The 19609-nt window shown below is 37.5% G+C and overlaps 2 protein-coding genes across 3 annotated transcripts in view; one reads left to right on the forward strand and one right to left on the reverse strand.

The window, feature by feature from the left end:
• The first annotated feature begins 5765 nt into the window (after positions 1 to 5765).
• LOC120298897 (p53 apoptosis effector related to PMP-22-like) lies at positions 5766 to 11651 on the forward strand. Its single transcript, XM_039323071.1, has 3 exons — positions 5766 to 6196; positions 8165 to 8308; positions 9681 to 11651. Exons 1-3 carry the CDS (start codon positions 5995 to 5997, stop codon positions 9887 to 9889), a joined length of 555 nt encoding a protein of 184 aa, XP_039179005.1. The 5' UTR covers positions 5766 to 5994; the 3' UTR covers positions 9890 to 11651.
• A 3588-nt stretch (positions 11652 to 15239) lies between these two features.
• Positions 15240 to 19609, reverse strand: part of TNFAIP3 (TNF alpha induced protein 3) — a 45906-nt gene continuing 41536 nt past the window's right edge. Inside the window, exon 13 of one of the 2 annotated variants that reach the window (XR_005554266.1) lies at positions 15240 to 15731. The gene's annotated coding sequence lies outside the window, so the exon portion shown is untranslated. The remainder of the gene's footprint in view (positions 15732 to 19609) is intronic. The other variant, XR_005554267.1, reaches the window with a different exon arrangement.

Genomic DNA, 19609 nt, shown 5'->3' on the forward strand with positions numbered 1-19609 from the left:
TCAACCTTGACAATTTTAAGGCATGTGGACTTCAACTCCCAGAATTCCACAGCCAGCAATGCTGGCTGTGGAATTCCGGGAGTTGAAGTCCACATGCCTTAAAATTGTCAAGGTTGAGAAACACTGGACTAGATAGACTGCCTTACCCAGGTTTGTCAAGAAATTACAAATCTACTTCAGCAGTCTTCTTACCTATCTATAATTTTCCAGTTTCGTTCACTAAAAGGAGATTGTAATTAAATTGTTTTAAAGGAAATGTTATTATAATCCCCTTTTAAAAAAAGAAAACACTCCTGCTAGGTGACATGGCAACTTATTTCTTGAGAGAAGTTAAGAAATCCCTTAGTTAAGATACAATGTTTCCATAAAATATGTGTTGAAATTCTGAATATTAGGCATTTACCTTCAAATGTCACATTCATTACTCCAGCTGTGCAGACTTTCAATTATAGGATATGATCCATCCAGGTAGGTTTTTATTCCACTGATAATAGGAAAAGAAATATAGTATTTAAATCTCTCTTTCAAATTTATTATCTATCTTTATAGTATTCCTTTCTTCAATGGAGCTGAGAACAACACACATTTATTTATTTATTTATGAGACTTATATATACCGCTTTAAGTGCAAGCACTCTCTAAGCGGTGTACACCAGTAAGCAATGTATATATATATATATTTCCATTGCCCCCAACAATCTGGGTCCTCATTTTACCTACCCCGGAAGGATGGAAGGCTGAGTCAACCTTGAGCCGGTGAGATTTGAACCGCTGACCTGCTGAACACAGTCAGCTAAAGTGGCCTGCAGTACTGCACTCTAACTGCTGCACCACCTCGACTCCATGTGATGTATTAAACCAGAGGTCTTCAAACTTGGCCCTTTTATGACTTGTGGACTTCAACTCCCAGAATTCCTCAGCCAGGCATGCTGGCTGAGGAATTCTGGGAGTTGAAGTCCACAAATCATAAAAGGGCCAAGTTTAAAGACCCCTGTATTAAACACTTGAATAATCAGTGTTAACAATGGCTGAACAGAGATTTTAATCTTGATCAATATTCAGATCCTTATATCATACTGAGTCTTGGTTAAAAATAGACTAATATTCCAAATATATTTTAATTTCCATAGGAAGTTCTCAGCTTATGACCACAGTTGAGCCCAAAATTTATGTTGCTAAGCAAGACATTTGTTAAGTGAGTTTTGCACATTTTACAATCTTTTTTGCAACAGTTGTTAAGTAAATCACTGCAGTTGTTAGTAACATGGTTGTTAAGTGAATCTGGCTTCTGCATTGACTTTGCTTGTCAGAAGCTTGCAAAAAGCTGGTGACATGTCTGGGAGACTGCAACCATCATAAATATGATCCAGTTGCCAAGCATTCACATTTTTATCACATGGGGGTGCTGCAATGGTCACAAGTGTGAAAAATAGACATAAGTTCCAGTCACTAAATGAACTGTCACTAAACAAACTTGTAAGTCAAGGTCACTAAATGAACTGTTGTAAGTTAAGGACTACTGCATATGGAGAATGAAATATTAGACCATGTACAGCTTACAGTCCTGAAATGTTAACAGGGAGAGATGGAGGCTACACAGAATCAGAAGAGGAAAGTGTATGGAAAATGGCTCTGTGCCCCTGCTCTTTTATGCTGAGGGACAATAAAATTACACACTTGGAAAGTGTGTCTCTGGCTAGCATCCTTTTCTTAAGGTGGCCAGGAATTGGGTAGGGTGCCGATGATCTTAAGAGAATGTGGTATGCCATTGGCTTTATGCATCATTTACAAGCAGCCCCTGATAATTCACCATAGCAAAAGCAGTTTTAAAGTACAGTTGGGCTCTTCCAAAATTAATCTTAACCTGCAGTAATTATATGAATCTTTAGATTTCCCTGACCAAATTCTGTCAAGAATGCATGTCTGATTGCATCACATTTAGTTAGTTCTTTGCAGATGAATTCTTCTCTTCTGGTCTGACATAGTGCTGCAATCCAGCCAATCTTGCAAGACTATATTTGATCAGTTTCGGTTTGTGGCTCCTCAGGATGTGAATATACCAGTGATAGCGAACCTTTTAGAGACCAAGTGCCCAAACTGCAACCCAAACCCCACTTACGTATCGTTGGGTGCCGGGTGGGCGTGGCCCATTGGCTGGGTGTGGTCCATTGGTTGGGCGTGGCTGCAGTGGTAATGGCAGACTGGCTGGGACTAAAAAGTTCAATTCCAACTTTGCGAGATCTCTTTTTTCCCGCGAGAAGTTGAAATTGATTGATTGATCGAACCTCTTTTTTTTGCACACGGCAGTGGAGGCCTAAAGCGAAAAGGTTTTATAAAACCCAGCTGAAGGCCTAGGACTGGGGTGACGGTGCATGTACCCAGAGAGAGGGCTCTGAGTGCCACCTATGGCACGCGTGCCAGGTTCGCCACCACGGGAATGTATGTTTCAAAGCGGTATGACTTAACCTGTCCTTTCATTGACTTCATCATGCAATGAAGCCATTGTGATTGGCCTAGATCAGGGGTGTCAAACTCCTGGCCTGTGGGCCAGATGCATCAGAGCGAGCCTTTTGCCTTCCCTTATAGAAGGTGGGTATGAGATTAAAAAGAGGCGAAGCGAGAGGAAAGAAAGGCGGCTGGCGTGGAAGTTTGCCCAACAGCAAAACTTTGTTGTTTCAGTTCCTTGGGTAGTTCAAAGGCTGGGATGTCTACAAAAATCTCTTTTTAGTCTTTTATACTTTATATTCAAACCACAGAGGGGAAGAATAAGAATAAAACCAATGTCTTGAGCTTTGGAGGTATTATTATTAACAATATATATATTAATTATGTATTGGTCAGATGTAAAGGTAGACCTGCAGCATGAGGTTTAATCAGATCTATTTATTAAATTGGGTTTAACAAAGGTAAATTAAAAGTAATCTGTTCACTGACAAAGTTTCAACTTTAATTTGTTTCAAGTCAATATCCATATTAAACTCCAAATGTAAATTTTTCCACTTTGTTTGACGACTTCTTAAAAATAATTCAATCTTTTACAAACAACCAAATTTTGTTTTATTGGGCCAATTTCATTCCACATAGAAAGCTGACATTTCCATTCATTAAACTAAATGGGTATGCCAGTGGTAAACGTCCCAAAAGATTAATAAAATGCCTTCTTGTAATTTAAAGCCACACAATATATAGTAACATTAATAGTATTAACTTACCTTGAACAAAATCCTAGTCTTTTAGATACACTAAAAATTGAAGGTTTTTTTTTTCAACTACAAAGGTAAATCTTGTAGGGTAGGCAAGGCGGGGTTGTATGATGTGTGTGAGCGCTGGCACCTTTTTTTAAAAAAAACAAAAAAAGTACTGGATATAACCAAAAAGGAAGAGGAATCAGTCCCCATTTTCTGATTCTCAGTATTATTTTGTCTCGATACTGCTAAAAGTGCTACTATTATGATCAACATGCTAGATTTTACATCAGATGATATATTTTACACTGTTATTTGCCAGTCCCTACAGAAGTTAATCTTGTGGTTGAAAGCCTGGGGCTTGAAAAGGAAAAGTATATATTAAAATAATAAAGGAAAAGATTATGTTCTGTGTTTATGTTGCTTGAAGGGCAACTGGCAGACTAATGGAATGAATGAGGAGAAGGTTGATGGGAAAAATTCTCCTCTGATCTAAAAGATGAGGAACTACGCTCATAGCAGGTCCTTCTTCTGTGGCTGGAGCAACATGGATTCTGAGAATGTCACTCTATATCTCCTGGATGTAAATATTAATCCTTAAGAGAATTAAGGAGCTACGAAGTCAATTAGTTTTCATTCAATCCACTCCTATGGATTCTTATACACACTCTATCAAGGGAAAGTGCTTCGATTTCATGATTGTGGTCACTATTTTGACTTTGGGGGCTCCATATTTTTAACATATTTTTATATCTTATATATTTTTTTCATAAATTGTGCTATTATCCCACATACCCAGCATTTTATAATTTTTCAACTTGGTCTTTGACAGAGGTGTTAGGTCTTACATTAACTTCAATATTTCATCAAAAGCATTTGAAAAAGACACTGGAATCTGCCAAGTTGGGTACCATTACCGGTTTTTAAGCTCAACAAGTATTGCCTAGGGTAAAAGGGTAAAAAAATACATCCCAATCAGGCAAATAATTTTGACTAGCAAGGCTGTATTCACCAGTGTGAATATAGTTGACCCCTTGTTTCTGAAAGACATCAATGAATAGTGTTGCCGTTGATCCACCACCAGCCTGCCATAAACACAACCTCCTCTTTCTTCTCTACTTCAAAACTACTGTTTTCTAACATTAATATTTCAAACTAAGAGCAAATAGATGAACTCATGTACCTTGTTAGAACGGCAAAATGGATGAGGATATTTGAAAACTTGGAAATACCAGTAGAAGCATGTGGTCAGGAATGAAGTAAAAACGAGACATGCTTCTGTCCTTTGTGTTATATGGAATCAGGGGGGTGGGGTTTACAGGGAGAAAGAAAAACACAGTTACCATATAATTGGAAGGAAGATTAGAGGTCATTTAGTCTATTCCTTATAACATTTTGAAGAGCTGACCATCTAGCCACTATTAAAAGACCTGTACTGAAGGAAAGTGCATTATTTTGCATAGCATCCGGGATCAGTTAGGAAGCTCTTCCTTGTATCCAGCCTGAATCTCCCCAGAATTGCTGTCAGCCTGGCAATCAGGGAAAAAATGACCAAGGGGGGCTGTGACCAATGGCCAGTGGGAAGGAGGTATTCCACCGCAGGCACGCTAACTAATTGAAGGAAAGGCAGTGGTAAGAAGGAATGAGTGAAATAGATGGACCTCAAATTCATCTAGTTGTCTTGATTTAACCCAGGGGTAGTCAACCTTGGCTCTTTTATGACTCGTGGACTTCAACTCCTAGAATTCCTTAGCTGGCTCAGGAATTCTGGGAGTTGAAGTCCACGAGTCATAAAAGAGCCAAGGTTGACTACCCCTGATTTAACCTGTGATGGATAACTTGTAATATTTTATTCCAGTTTCCCTGTCAAACACAGTTCATTAGTCTTTGGTATATTAATTCCCCAGTACATTAATTTCAGACCTTGGTTTTTCACTGCATCATAAAGTGAATTTAACCTTTCTGAAAAATCATTTGGCTTCTTAATCTCACAACATAACATCCTCAATATAATATCTTCTATATACAAAAATATATATAATTCACATTTCCAACCAGTCCCAACCATGTCATCCCAAGTAATGTTTATATAGTGCATTTATCCACAAATATACTGAACAACATTGAGGGCTTTCACACAACTTTGTTTTATGCCCTGTTCAATGTCACTAAGTAGTCCATCTATCTCCATATATGACTATTCAAAATTAGAACTTTTTTGCTTTGCAATACAAATCTCTTCATAGTACAAATGCCCAGATGTGGCTTTCATACTCTTTTTTGCTATTTAGACTCCTAGAGCTAAGCAGTGGGAAATCTCAACCATTTGTTCAATATTTTTTAAAAAAGACTGGGACTAATTTATTCACCAGAAATATGCTCCTAACTTTCATTGCTCCCTTGAAAAACACTTCACTGCTGTTTGTTGTGAAATGCTACTTGCCATGAAAAAGATTAAATAATAATGGCAATGGATATGATCTATATTTATCTTAATTAGTAGTTGACGAAGAAGGAGGAGGCAGATTCCAAAATGAGCATAGTCCCAACCCTGAATTTTGTTTCCAGATCAACAGGTTGTTGTAGGGACTTGCTCGTAGAAATTTAGGTGGAGTTTTCATTAGGGCCTGCCTGGATCACAAAGTTGCTCTCTTCTCTCTGCTTTCCTTCTTTTCTTTATCTCTATAGCTCTGTATCTTTTCCATTCACACACATTTTACTTACCCTGTTTTCCCCCAGACCACCAAAGCAATTGTAGGAAGACCTTTTTGCTTAGCATTTAAGTATCTGAAACAGACCCAACAGCAAGATGGTTCAGTATGGTCTGGATTATACCCGCTGCAGATGGATCTTGCCTCTCCTGCTGGGCTTAGCAATGATCTTTGGCATCATCTCACTAGTTGGTTCAGGCTGGGTAACCTCAGAAAGTGATCCATTTGGGAGTAAAGGCTCGTTATGGAGGTTATGCTCTTTTGAAGATGATGAGCGATGTAAATCTCTCATGGATTTTGGTAAGGATCTCAGTGATGGGGACACTGTAAGGCAATTTGTGTGTGTGTGTGTGTGTGTGTGTGTGCGCGCGCGCGCGCGCGTAGCAAATTACACCATTTAGGGGCAATATGCTCTATAACATTTTTGCATGTAACACCAAGTAGTTCTTTTCACTGTTATCATTACTTCCAATATTTTCTCCAAATTAGAAATGTTCAATAATGTGTGTGGGTTTTTTTTTTTTAAAAAAAGAAGGAATTGAAGTGTCAGACAGAGCAATTGTGAAAGTAGATGCTATAAAGACATACCTTCCTTTTTTCTGGTTTATTTGTACTCTTGGACTAGAGAAGATGTAGCTGTGATTCTCGTCTCGGTCAGCAGAAAACATAGCAACTTAAAATTTTGAAAATGGTGATTTTGATTTCTTTTATTGGTGCCAGTCCTAAAGTCTAAGAAATTGTTTGAAAATGGATGTATACAGTTACATATTAGAGATAAACTATTATACCCAGTGGATCTGTATAGTGTTCAGTATTTCAGAATGTACTGATAGCAATTCCAGCACACACATTTTAGGAGCATGTTAAATTTGGTTTTCTCTTTTTGGAAATAGTGTTATGTCATGAAGACTTTTATTTTCTGGCTGCTCTTTGGAATAAAATATTTGAAGGCTGCACTAGTTATGTAGAGTGCAAGCCAAATAAAGTGAAATGGAGGATTTTAAAAAATCTTCATCAATGAGGGGTTTAAAATGCCTTCAGTGAAAGATATTCTGTTTATACTATGTAATAAGATTCAATCATTTATATATAATAAGGTTCAATCATTTTTATAGAGTCAGTTAGATTTTCATGTGCAGAAAATGTAAAACCCTCAGAGGAATCCTTAGGTAATTTATTTATTCTAGATTGGTGGGCGAAATCTGAGGAATATACACAGAAATGTTTAAAATGCTATTCCAAACGAAAATGCTGCACAAGTAAAAGTGCAACATTCATCTTGTATGCCCTTTCCACAAAGCCGTATGACCCATCTCTTGAATTTGTGTCTGTAAAATCCCAATTAACCTCTACTACTCATTGCCCACAGCTTTTAAATATGATCTTCTCAGCTTTAATATCTTTGTGTGAAGATTTCTATTATTTTACAAATGCTTTTACAAATTCTGAGCTGACTATTCTTAGCAAAATGTTTTTGATATTTGACATGCCAGGATCTTCCCTGGATTTAATCTGTTAAAGAGCAAATCAGTATTGTGAGCATCTCATTTTAAACAAACAAACTCCTGAATGCTTAGATGGTTAAGGATTAGAATCCACTACCTTCCTTTCTCTGCTGCATTCTCAAGTTATTCCTATCCAAAGAGATCAATATCATTGTGCCTGTCAATTCTTCACTACTGTAATGGCAAGACATGAAAGAGATTTTATGAGAACCAGAATTAATTTGGTTACGCGTCCCACAGTTGTTCCTGTTCAAACAGGTTATTGAAATATTAAAATAACCCAGAATACCTTATTTAACAGAGATGAAGATAGGATGCCTAACAGAAAAGGTGGCAATCGTTTTATCGTATCTATTTCCTTGGAGGGGAAAAAAATGAATGCCTACCAAGTGGTTTACTCTAAAACTGTAGCTGCTTTAAAATCAAAGACTCTGTTCCATGAAATAATTGCCCCCTCCCCAGCCCCCCTCCCCGACAGATAAAACTATATGGATATAATGATTGGAGTTCACAAAGCACTTTGAGCCATTTGATTTAGTACAGCAAATCATGGAAATCCAGCTGTTACATTTGGCAAGCGATGCCTTTTAATACTATATGTGAACCCATCCAATGGCGGTTTACTTAATAAAAACATTGTTCCCTAAAAATGGATAAATGGATGGGCTACCCTTCCTTGCCCGACTGAATGATATTTTAGAACTGTATCTTGCCAGGGTGAGGCATAAAGGATGGAACTATTGTTTTCTGTTTTTATTTCCAGCTTGGGGTAGAGGTGCAGCTGGCACCTTCTTAGTTGGATTTGTACTCGTCTGCATCTGCTTTGCCTTGTCCATCATTGCCTTTGCCATCCCAACACTTCGCTTCAACTTCATCAGAGGCATAGGAGGCTTGTGTTTTGTTGCTGGTAAGGCTGCATATCCAAAGCAAGAGAAATATGGATAGAATATTGTAGAATATGGCAGAGCATATTTGGTTTGGAGAGACACTGACTGTTTCTATGGCAGTAAGAAAATAGCAGTGTAGGCGTGTAGAAAAGATTAGTGCCATTTCACGTTTTCTCAGGAGCTTGTCTGAACAGCAGTATGGGAAGATCTCATTTTGCAACCACATTTGAACTCAACATTCCCATTGCTAAGCAAGGTGGTTGTTAAGCCAGTCACGCACCATTTTATGATTTTTTGCCACAGTTGTTAAGCAAATCACTGCAGTTTTTAAGTGAATCATGCAGTCGTTAAGTGAATCTGACTTCCTCCATTGACGCTGCTCATCAGAAGCTGGCTGGGAATGTCACAAATGATGGTCACATGACCTGGGGACAGTGCAACTGTGCCAGTTGACAAGCACCTAAATTTTGATCATGTGACTACGGGGGTGCTGCAAATGTAAGAATGAGTTGTAAGTCACTTTTTTCACTGCCGTTGTAATTTTGAACAGTCACTAAATGAATGGTTGTAAATCAAGGACTACCTACATTTCATAAAAGCAGGCTAATAAGCGATGATATTTGTTATAATCAATGGAGAAAATAGTAGCATTTTTTTTTTAAAAAAAAGCACAAGCATTGCCTATTTCATTTTAAACCAGGGAACAAGATAATGTCTATATCCTAAAATAGAGGGCAGGGGGAAAAAATCTAAAAGGAACCTTTCTGCTTTTCCTAAATTCTTCTGAATTCATCATCCATCTCTCCTTATTTTTCTGATATATGTATGAAATTGTAGAACCTGGGTTCTTAATTTATTTTATTTTAGTTGATTCAAAAGCATTCTAAATTTATGTTCACCCTGTGAGTAATTCTACATAAACATGACTCAAAGGTTATCTATCAAACATCAACCTTATTGCTGAAATTGTAAATTGTATGTTTACCTTCATTATTCCTGGGTAAAATAAGATTCAGAATCTCACATCATCATTTCTATGATATTTCCCCTCAGAGCTTCAAACCCCAAAGTAGGAAAAGGACTGTAGCTTAGCGGTAAAGAACCTGCTTTGCTTCCAGTTACCTTAGCCTTTTTACCTAAAAATGGTCTCAAGTTACAAGGCTGGATCTTATGATGCTGCCAAATACTGGACTGCATGAATCATCTCTCTGACAGTATAGGACAATATAATTTAATCACCGTATTAGATAGATTGGGCAATTAGAATACAAACTAGGATGGAGACAGGGCTGAGAATTCTCTCAAGGCTATTTTTAAAAATATACAGTCAATTCTATTCTACTATTGTTTTCATGTGTTATTAACTTTTTTTAACCTTTTCATTTTTTGCAGCCATATTCTCATTAATGGGCCTTGTCATCTATGCTGTAATGATTTCAACACGTGTGGTCTTCCCAGTAAACACGGTGCATGTGTTTGACTGGAGCTATGGATTTGGGTGGACCATGTGCATCATGGCCATAGGTCTTGGATTCTTCTTTTGTTGTCTCCCCCTCTATGAAGATCATATTTTGGGAAATGTCAAACCTGAATTTTATTAAGATTCCTATAAAGAGCAGCAGGGCCATCATATGGAGTCCCTCGCTGCTTGGGATCCAAAGAAGCATACAGACATACCTATCAGCTCAAGTCCAACATACAAAACTAGAATATATAGAGGTTTAGCAGCTCAAAAAAAAAGTATTAACAATTCTTGTTAATGTGGATTTGTTAATTTTTTTAAACAACTTTTTTTTACCATTAGTTTTTATAGGCAAATAGTAACTGAACTGCCTTAATTAAACATTCACCAATTTACAGAATTGGTTTATAATCAGTATTGACTTCCTCCTGTAGTCCCAACCCTCCTGCTCCCAATCCTTTGGGGACACACTTTTAGGGGCAGGGGTTCAAAGGGCTGCAGAGGGGAAGATAAATTAATGACAACAGCTACCCTGCTTCATTTGTTAGTGTGAGATAAATCCTGCTAAGGCCTGTTTAGATTCAATCCACTAGACAGAAATATCATCAGAAACCAGATGTTCCCAAAAAAAACCCAAACAAAATACCTTGAGGGGTCCCTGATGCTCTCTGACCCCTCATGTCAACCCTGAGCTACAAATATTTTCCTTTATTAAAAACCTTCTTGATTGCATTATTACTAATATGTATAAGCTTGTCTTCTCCAGCCTGTCAATTGCAGATGTGTTGGGATTGCAACTCCCAGAATTGGATGTTTAATTATGCTGACTGAAAAATTTTGGAATCTGTATTGTTCTAACGAAACATCAGTATTGCTTTGTTTAAAAAAAATTCCAAATTTAGGCTATAACATCTTTATTAACAAGAATGAGAAAGATGAAGCCAACATAGAAAACGTTTATGTACCTGAAAGCAGTATTAGCCAGAACAGACTGTATGAAGTGCATAAATTGTTTAGTTAGGAAGATGTTGGGAACAAATTACCCTGACTGAGAAAACGTGACACCAACCTAATTTCTGTTCATTTTAACTAAACTATGTGGCCTGCACATTTTAAAGACAATTCTATTATGTTCCAAACTTGTTTACAATAAACAGTCTTCTGTTATTAGATGTTCTCAGATCTGCAAACTGACCTATGTGGAAAGCAAGATTAAAAGAAGAGTTTGCTGAAGTTCCAGTTGTACTTTTGTAATAGCATATCTTAGTTTTGCCTACTTGTTTTAAAGTGTAAATACATAGCCTTTTTTTAATGCATGGATGTATAATTGCCAAAATATGTTCATTATTTTTTTTAAGGGGCAATTCTTTTGTAATATTTTGTTTATGTTCAGCTGATGAAAGCAACACAATCCATCATAACACTGAAAGGACAATGATGCAGCATAGGCGTAGAAAACTCAGAAAATGTACATATATACATTATCTATTATACTAAGGGTCACCTGGTACTCATTTCTTTTGCCATTTATTCTGACTTCTTACAGCAAATGTGGGCAACTATGACAATTTTATGACTTGTGGACTTTAACTCTGAGAATTCCTGAGCTAGCATGGCTGGCTTAAAGTCCAGTTAAAGTTCACAGGTTGTAAAGTTGCCATAGTTGCCCACCCCTGTCTTATAGGCTTGTTTCTTAATTCAAACCTTATTCCTAAGTAAAAATACATAAAGCTGTATAGCTTCCATGTTCTTTATAATGCTCAAGGCTTAATTAAAAGTTAAATCAATAGTTTAAGTGGCAAGTTGAACTTAATATCATCTATTGTGTTTTGGCATAATTTTCCATGTTTCTTAATTGCATGTTCAAAAGGATGTGATATTATTAAAATCAGTTAGTAGAACTTTTTTGTCTGTCGCTTAATGAGTAAAAGAATTTGTAGGATTGGTATTAAATACTTAAAAATAAAAATAAACAACACATACAATTTAAGTATGTGAACATATTGCTCTGATCAAATGACAGATGCAAATTTGTTGAAAATTCAAAAAATTAGCATACAGACGCTATAATTGCTGTTAAAAATTCAGCCATTGCAAAAATGTTTTAGTATTCTCGGCAGTTTACTAGCAGAGTTCTAAGCATTGATTGCTTAAGGCAAGACTAGGAAATTTGTGGGCCTTCATGGGAGTTGAATTTTAACAGTGTCTTTAATATAGCCCAGACCTGAGATTTCCCCCTTCCCTCAGGAGATGAATAAAGAACAATTTAAAGCAGCAAAGAAGTATCTTTTGGCAAAAGTGAGCATTGTTGCCAGTAATCTCAGAAAATTAAGGGAAGGTGAATATTATTTCAAGGAGGGCTCCCAAAAGAAGGTTGCTGGTAGTTACATTCACTCTGTAAATCCTGATCCTAGTTTATTAAATATATTTATATTCTGTAGGTAGATGCAGACTAGTTCTTTCTAAAGAACTAATTTTGCCCAATATCAATAGATGCTAGATGGTTGGATGTACTTAAATCTAGCCATAAAAACCCTTCTCCCTTAAGCTGCAGAAAAATGAAATTTAAAATTCTGAAGATGTCTTTTCTGAGAAGAATCAAGGGCTATAGATATTCCTTCAACCAGTATTGCATCCACGTTTCATCAGTCCCTTTCGTCAGCCTGTGGATTGCAGACTCTAGCCTGGAAATTATGCAGAGGATTTATAGTCTGCACTCAATCTCTACTAGGGAGAACATGCCTGCCCAACAGGTTGCACAATGATAGGGTTCACTAATGGGAATGCGAAGGCCTTAGGTCTTGAGCCTGGGAAAACAAATATGCTAACAAATAAGTTACAGGATGAAACAAAACACTTTTGAGCGGTGTTTTGTTGTTTTGAAAAGATATATAGCATGTCTGTAGGACATATGTGCATGCTATTTTTTTTTTCTACGAAAGGGAAATTGATAGCAAGAAAACAGCACAGAGGCCTTGAAGAAAAACAACAACAATAAGGGACACAGCAGGACTAGGCTCCATATATTTAATCTATCTAGAGGATTCCAAGAAACTTTCTCCTCCTGGGAACTGGTGAATACACAAGGCATAGCAAATAGTAGCTCCTTCAGAAACTTACTGCTTTCATCAGAATTAGGGAGGAAGTCAGCACTAGGAAAAAAAACAGATTTCTTTTTTTCTGATGAATGACATAGAGCTGGCTCAATGGCACTTCAATCTGGTCTAACTCATCACCTGCAAGTCAGGCAATAAGGGATATGAGTAGCTAGAACCATTTCCATGATCCTTTTTCCACCCCTAATCTACTAAACCTACTTCAGCTGTACCTCACACTGCTAATGTGACAGTGATGATTAGACTGAGTAGGGCTTGAAGACTGTGGGAGTTTCTTTCCAGTTGAATCATGACTGCACCACCCTTTGGGTGAGTGGCATTCCATAGTTATGTAGGAGGAGGAGAAATCACTGCAGAACCATTAGGGGTACATATTACTTTAAAGTTGTATTTACACAATCACCAAATGTAGTAGATTATATTGTTACTGACGGAGTTCCATTGTACAAAAACTAACAGATGAAATATGATCAGCTTGGTTTAAATCTACTGGAAGCTCGGTCTGACTAAAATTAAAAACATCATGGCACATGTGAACATAATTTTAGAACAGCGTGTTAGTAATTGGAATGCAGTTTCTCCTCATATTATCTCTGAGGTGACTGGAATGGGATAGAATAAGTTGTCTAAACCAAGATTAGGCCTGAAAAGCCATTATTTCACCAATAAAAATTCAAGTAAGTGTTTCAAAAGTAAAAGAAATAAATGCTGATAATGCCTCATCCTGGGACAAAGGTGTTTTGCAAAAAAAGTAGAACTTTTTTTTTTAAAGAAGAAGATAGATCAAATAAATCGAGTGTCCTGCAGTATAAAGCAATGAAGAAGGGAGAGATACTGTAAGCTGGGATGGGTTTTTCTATGTGAACAAAGTGGTATGATGTATTTGCCCAGGCATGCAAGTCAACTCTCCCATAGACACTCCTAAGGTGGGGCATTTATTCATCTAAAGCCTGAGCCAAATGAAACACATTCAATATTTGTACCATGTAACCAGTCAGAATAGTTGCATTGGTGAAGCTGCAGCTTATAGACACAGTACTGTATTGAAAAGGCTGTTAAACTTGGATAGTGGATTTACTTAGAACTAGATGCAAGTGACAAATGGAGAAAGCAATAAAATTTTGATGAGGAGGAATTAAGCCACATGGATGCTGAAGTCATTTTTTTTTCATTCCTTCCTCTTAACTTGGGAGTTCCATTGTACAAAAGCTAACAGATGAAAATATGATTAGCTTGGTTTAAATCTACTGGAAGCTCGGTCTGACTAAAATTAAAAACATCATGGCACATGTGAACATAATTTTAGAACAGCGTGTTAGTAATTGGAATGCAGTTTCTCCTCATATTATCTCTGGGGTGACTGGAATGGGATAGAATAAAGTTGTCTAAACCAAGATTGTGAGGCACCAAGATGAAATATGAGCAGAACAAGGGTGGGAAGAGGGATTGAGCGGACCAAGATAATGCAGAAAAGAAACATGATGGATGACTAAAGATTTACTTAAGAGAACCATGTTGTAGTACATTCTATTGCAATCTACAATGCTACAGTACACTTCCCTTAGGTTTTTGTGCTGTTCTTATTTAGGGCTAACACCACACTGTATTGCAGCATACTGTATTGTGATTTAGAGGATTATAGCAGACCATATTTTCATTTTGTACAATGCAGCTCTCTGTCGGTGACAAATGTACTACATTTGGTGATCATGTAAATTGTATTTATTTATATAGAACTTATATAACCTGGGCAATTATCTCTCCCCCCCATTATAATATTTGGTTTAAAAGAGTTTAAAAAATAGTGCATGGTGAAAGCTAAATACTAAAGACTTAAATCAGCAGAAAAAGTTTCTAGAAGAGATGTTAAAACTTGTTGCTTTTGCCTTAAGCTAGGGCTGGGTGAAGCCACACCTTAATGGATGAGACTTCCAATAAGCAACACCTTTCTACCCATGTACTTGGAAGCTATTCTTTGAAACTGCTGGGGGGCACTAAAAAAAATTGCAGGGGAAGCCATGCCATCATGGAAATCAAAGTTACAGGACTCTTTCCCATGATAGAAAAGCAGTGTTTTAGAAGCCATGTAATTACATACAAGAACCCCACCCTGTTTGGGGCCTGTTTTTCAGTTAGCAAGCAAACTTTCCCAACTGGTTATTACATAAACCTATACAACATGAGTTAGATTTATTCTGGGGAGGAGAATCAGGGGGTGGGGAATCAGGGTTTAAAGCTCCCTATTGGTCTAATGCAGTGTTTCTCAATTTCAGCAATTTTAAGGTGTGTGGACTTCAACTCCCAGAATTCCCCAGTCAGCATGCTGACTGGAGTATTCTGGGAGTTGAAGTCCACACACCTTAATGTGTATAATGGTATACACTGGTATATCAGTGTATAATGTATAATGTGGTATAATGTGGGGCCACATGGGCAAGAGGAACAATAACAAAGCAGATGGTCATAAAACTCATTCACTTTCCTATTTCGGATTCCCCACAACATCTACTGATGGGGATGTGTCAAAAGCACTGGAAGTTATATACTCTCAAAACTCTTGAAATTATGGATACTAGAAAATTAATCATAATTATAGATTCTTCATATATTTTACATTGGAATTAATTATTTTTGTTTAAACTTAAAGTGGTGTAGAGACAACCTCATTTGTATAGTAGTTAAGGCATCAGGCTAGAAACCAGGAGACCATGAGTTCTAGTCTCACTTTAGACACAAAGCCAGTTGAATGACCTTGGGCCAGTCACTCTCTCTCAGTCCTAGGAAGAAAGCAATGGCAAACCCCTTCTGAAAATCCTTGCCGAGAAAACTTCAGAGATTCTTCCAGCAGTCTTCAAGAATTGGACACTATTGAACAAAAGACAAAAAAAAAAAAAATGGTGTGAAGAAAAGAAATGATTGAAATATCCAATTACACTAATATTTCCCATTATCTGAAGGATAGGCAGGACAAATCTGAATGGATATCATTATCATCATCACCAATAGCAGCAGCATCAAATAAACTGGAGAGACCATACAGATTCTGTTCTTTGACATAACCTACTGGAGATTTCTTATTCCATTATAGGGCTGCAGCAAAAGGTAGTGTTTGAATCAGTTGTGAGGTTGCTTTCCTTACTGAATCCTACTCTTACTGAACTCCTTCTTCAATCTCTATCTTCCATCTCCATTTCAGAGATAATGAATTTATCTGACTTCTGCACCGAACTTAGTGAGTCATAACCCTACCCATTTATGGATGCTTGAGATGAGTAACTTTGGAGAGATGGGTGTGATTGTTATCTGGCTTTGGGTTGATTAAAACATTTCTTGCTTACACCAGTAAAGGATAATAGCATTCAGCCCTTTAAATTTGTAAAAACTAGGATCTTCTTTTCCTGCAAAGGATCAACAGAAGCCACAGGGTTTGCTCGCTGTTACTGTGAGTAAACCCTCGCTTGGACTCTGGTCACTGCCAGATAGCATACTGATAGTTGCAGATCTAGTTCAACCTGAATCAGGGTTCTTTAGTTTGGAACCACATTGGAATGTACAATGAGACCAAAGATATTTATTTGTTTAACCACCCTTTCAAAAGACTCAGGGCCAACAGTAGAATAGAATAGAGCTGTGGAAGGGACCTTAGAGGTCTTCTAGTCCAGCCCCCTGCTCAAGCAGGAGATCCTATACCGTCTCAGTCAGGTGAATGTCTAGTCTCTTTTTAAAAATCTCCAGTGATGGAGCGCCCACAATTTCTGGGGGTAAGCTCTTCCACTGGTTGATTGTCCTCACTGTCAGGAAGTTTCTCCTTAATTCCAGGTTGCTTCTCTCTTTGATCAGTTTCCAACCATTGTTTCTCGTCCTTCCATCTGGTGCTTTGGTGAACAACCTGGACCCCTCTGCCTTGTGCAGCCCCTCAGATACTGGAACACTGCTATTATGTCTCCCCTATTTCTTCTTTTCTTTAGACTAGCCAAACCCAAGTCCCACAGCCATTCTTTATATGTTTTAGTCTCCAGGTCTTTGATCATCTTAGTTGCTCTTCTCTGAATTTTTTCCAAACTTTCAACATCTTTTTTGTGATATGGTGACCAAAACTGGCTGCAGTATTCCAGGTGTGGTCTTACTAGGGTTTTATAAAGTGGTAATAATACTCACGTGATCTTGATTCTATGCCTCTGTTTATACAACCCAGGATTGCATTAGCTTTTTTGGTTGCTGCTGCACACTGCTGGCTTGTAGTCAAATAATCGTCCACTAGGACTTCAAGGTCCCTCTCACAATTACTGTTTTTAAACCAGGTCTCTCCCAATCTGTATTTGTGCCTTTGGTTTTTCCTGCCTAAATGTAAGACTTTGCTTTTCTCCACACTGAAACACTCACATTCTTTAAAACCGACTAATACATAATTGCTTTAAAACCGACTAATAAATAAGTGGCTAAGGTCACTCCAAATCTTTGCCAGCTGTCAAATGCTTTTAAGGAGAATGGTTTTTAAGACACTGCAGAATGCCAGAAGTGTAGGAACCAAACACATCCAGAGGATAGCATATTCTATAAAATGGAGCCCACCAAAAAAATGACCTGTCAGATGACCCATTCCCTCTGATAATTTGTAAGGCAGGACCCTGAGTATAGAGACTGCATACAGATGTTCCCCATTGTGTTTCTTTCTTGTTTTCTTGGAAAGACAGAAAGCAGATGCTTAAGTTAGTTAATCTCATCTGGAGCTTCAGAGATTCAAGGCTAATTGAAGTCTCCAAAAAGCAAAGTAATCATTAACCAGTGGTGACTACATATACAATACTCTAATATAAAAGAGCTGTGAGTCATAACATTTGAAAAGAGTGTTGAGTTGCAAATGGGAGTGGTTTTATACCATTACTGGCCACAACAGATGACAACTAATTATTGAAACAGGTAGTTTTCTAGAAGCCACTGCACCCATCTTATTCAAAATTACCCACTGGCTGAGTATAACTGGGCAAAAAGTATCCATTGAAATGTATGGTTAAAACAACATCCATCACATTGAGGGGGAAATGACACGTAATTAAAACATATTTCATTCAGGACAGAAATGATCATAGCAACAGCAAAAGAGGAAAACTAGCAGATGTTATTTAGGTTTTTAAAAAGCACTATCAGATAAATAAGAGTAAAAAACTGATGCGGATTTTTATATAGCCTAGATTTATATACAATGCAGAAGGAACAGATTAACTCAAAGAAGTGTTCCTTTAGATCCAAAAGGAATCTATATTGCTTATATGTGACATATTCATTATACAATCTGTTTTATAACAACTGCTGTTCCCCAGGTTTCCCGAGGCAATGGGAGTGAAGTCAAAGAAATTATTTTAAGCCAATCTAAATAGATATAGCCTTACTGTGCTACTTTTCCACAGGAAATTAAGGGAGCATTAATGAGCTTTGGGAAAGTATCACACTGTACATTTATTTGAGCATTCAAACATCTTCATTCAGGTCCATTTAGCATTTATATGCTTATGTAGAACAGAACCAGATAATGTTGAACAGATTATACATTTAACAGTGTATTCTTTTGCATCTGATAGAACAAATTCCACTCAACAAATCTTCATGTTGGATAACAGCCAAAGAATACCCCAAAGAAGTCATTATGTACTTCATTATAGCAAGGATTTCAAGTAGATTGATCGTGTAAACCTCTGAATGTGCTCAGGAACCTCAGAACATGTCACTGTCCTCATGAGAGATTGATATATATAGGTTAGGAAGCCACAGTATGGGAAGAATATGGTGAAACAGGTTGGCTCCAGGCTGGCAAAGGATTAAGACAAAGCTGTATTCTCTCCCTTTATTTATTCAGCCCTTATGCTGAATAAATGTTAAGGGAAGCTGGACTGGAAGAAGTTAAATGTGATTTTAAAATTGGGACCAAGAAACATCAACAACCTGTGCTACGCTGATGAAACTAGCTGAAAATGCAAAGGATCTGCAAACTCTAGTAATAAAAGTCAAGGAGCACAGTGAAAAAAATGGCATTAAATTTAATATAAAGAAAGTGAACTCATGTCAACAGTACAACAACCAGTCTTAGAAATGACAAAAAAGATTGATGGAAGTATGGACAGCTTCTGCCTTTTGCAATCAACTCTCAACAGTTAAAAGGGTAAAAAAAGGTCAAGAGATATGCCACAGACTAGCCATGAAGGCTTTAGAAAATATATCCAAATGCCATGTTGTGCCTATACCTACAAAGATCAAAACTGTGCAAGCCATGGTACTCCCTATGGCATTCTATGGAAGTGAAAGTCGCAGAATCTAAACCTTCATCCATTCCAAGTCCTGCTTTGGTGTCTCCTTTTGGTGTGCAAGTGTGGATATTCCAGTGTGGAACTAGTGAAGTGCATCAAGACATCGTCCCAACTGCCCAGTTAAAGGAAAGACAATTGGGATACAAGCAATTGGGATACAAGCTGGCTGTGATGGAATGTAGTAAAGAGTTGGATTCCCAGGAGGGCGGGGGGGGGGGCAGAGGGAAGAGAATTCCAGATTTAGCATTAGACTTCCTTAAAGTAAATTATTCAAGAGTTGACAGGGAGTTTTCTGCAGGGTATTATCTGTCCAGATATTATGTGTCAGACAAAAAGGGTGAAGACAGCCCATCCGTAATGATCCACAGAGTATATTGTAGATGGAGGTATTGTAGATGGAGAATGCTCAGCATGGCAAGATTTTGTCTATGGCTGTGAAAC

This window comes from Crotalus tigris, unplaced genomic scaffold (assembly GCF_016545835.1).
Source record: "Crotalus tigris isolate CLP2741 ecotype Arizona unplaced genomic scaffold, ASM1654583v1 scf7180000017611.44802233496:7321179, whole genome shotgun sequence".
Taxonomy (NCBI): Eukaryota; Metazoa; Chordata; class Lepidosauria; order Squamata; family Viperidae; genus Crotalus; species Crotalus tigris.

Excerpts from the sequence above, each read along its gene's own strand:
- LOC120298897 (XM_039323071.1), top strand. The coding sequence starts at position 5,995 with ATGGTTCAGTATGGTCTGGATTATACCCGCTGCAGATGGATCTTGCCT. Across the intron at positions 6,197-8,164 it reads TAAATCTCTCATGGATTTTG|CTTGGGGTAGAGGTGCAGCT; the intron begins GTAAGGATCTCA and ends TTTTATTTCCAG. Across the intron at positions 8,309-9,680 it reads AGGCTTGTGTTTTGTTGCTG|CCATATTCTCATTAATGGGC; the intron begins GTAAGGCTGCAT and ends CATTTTTTGCAG.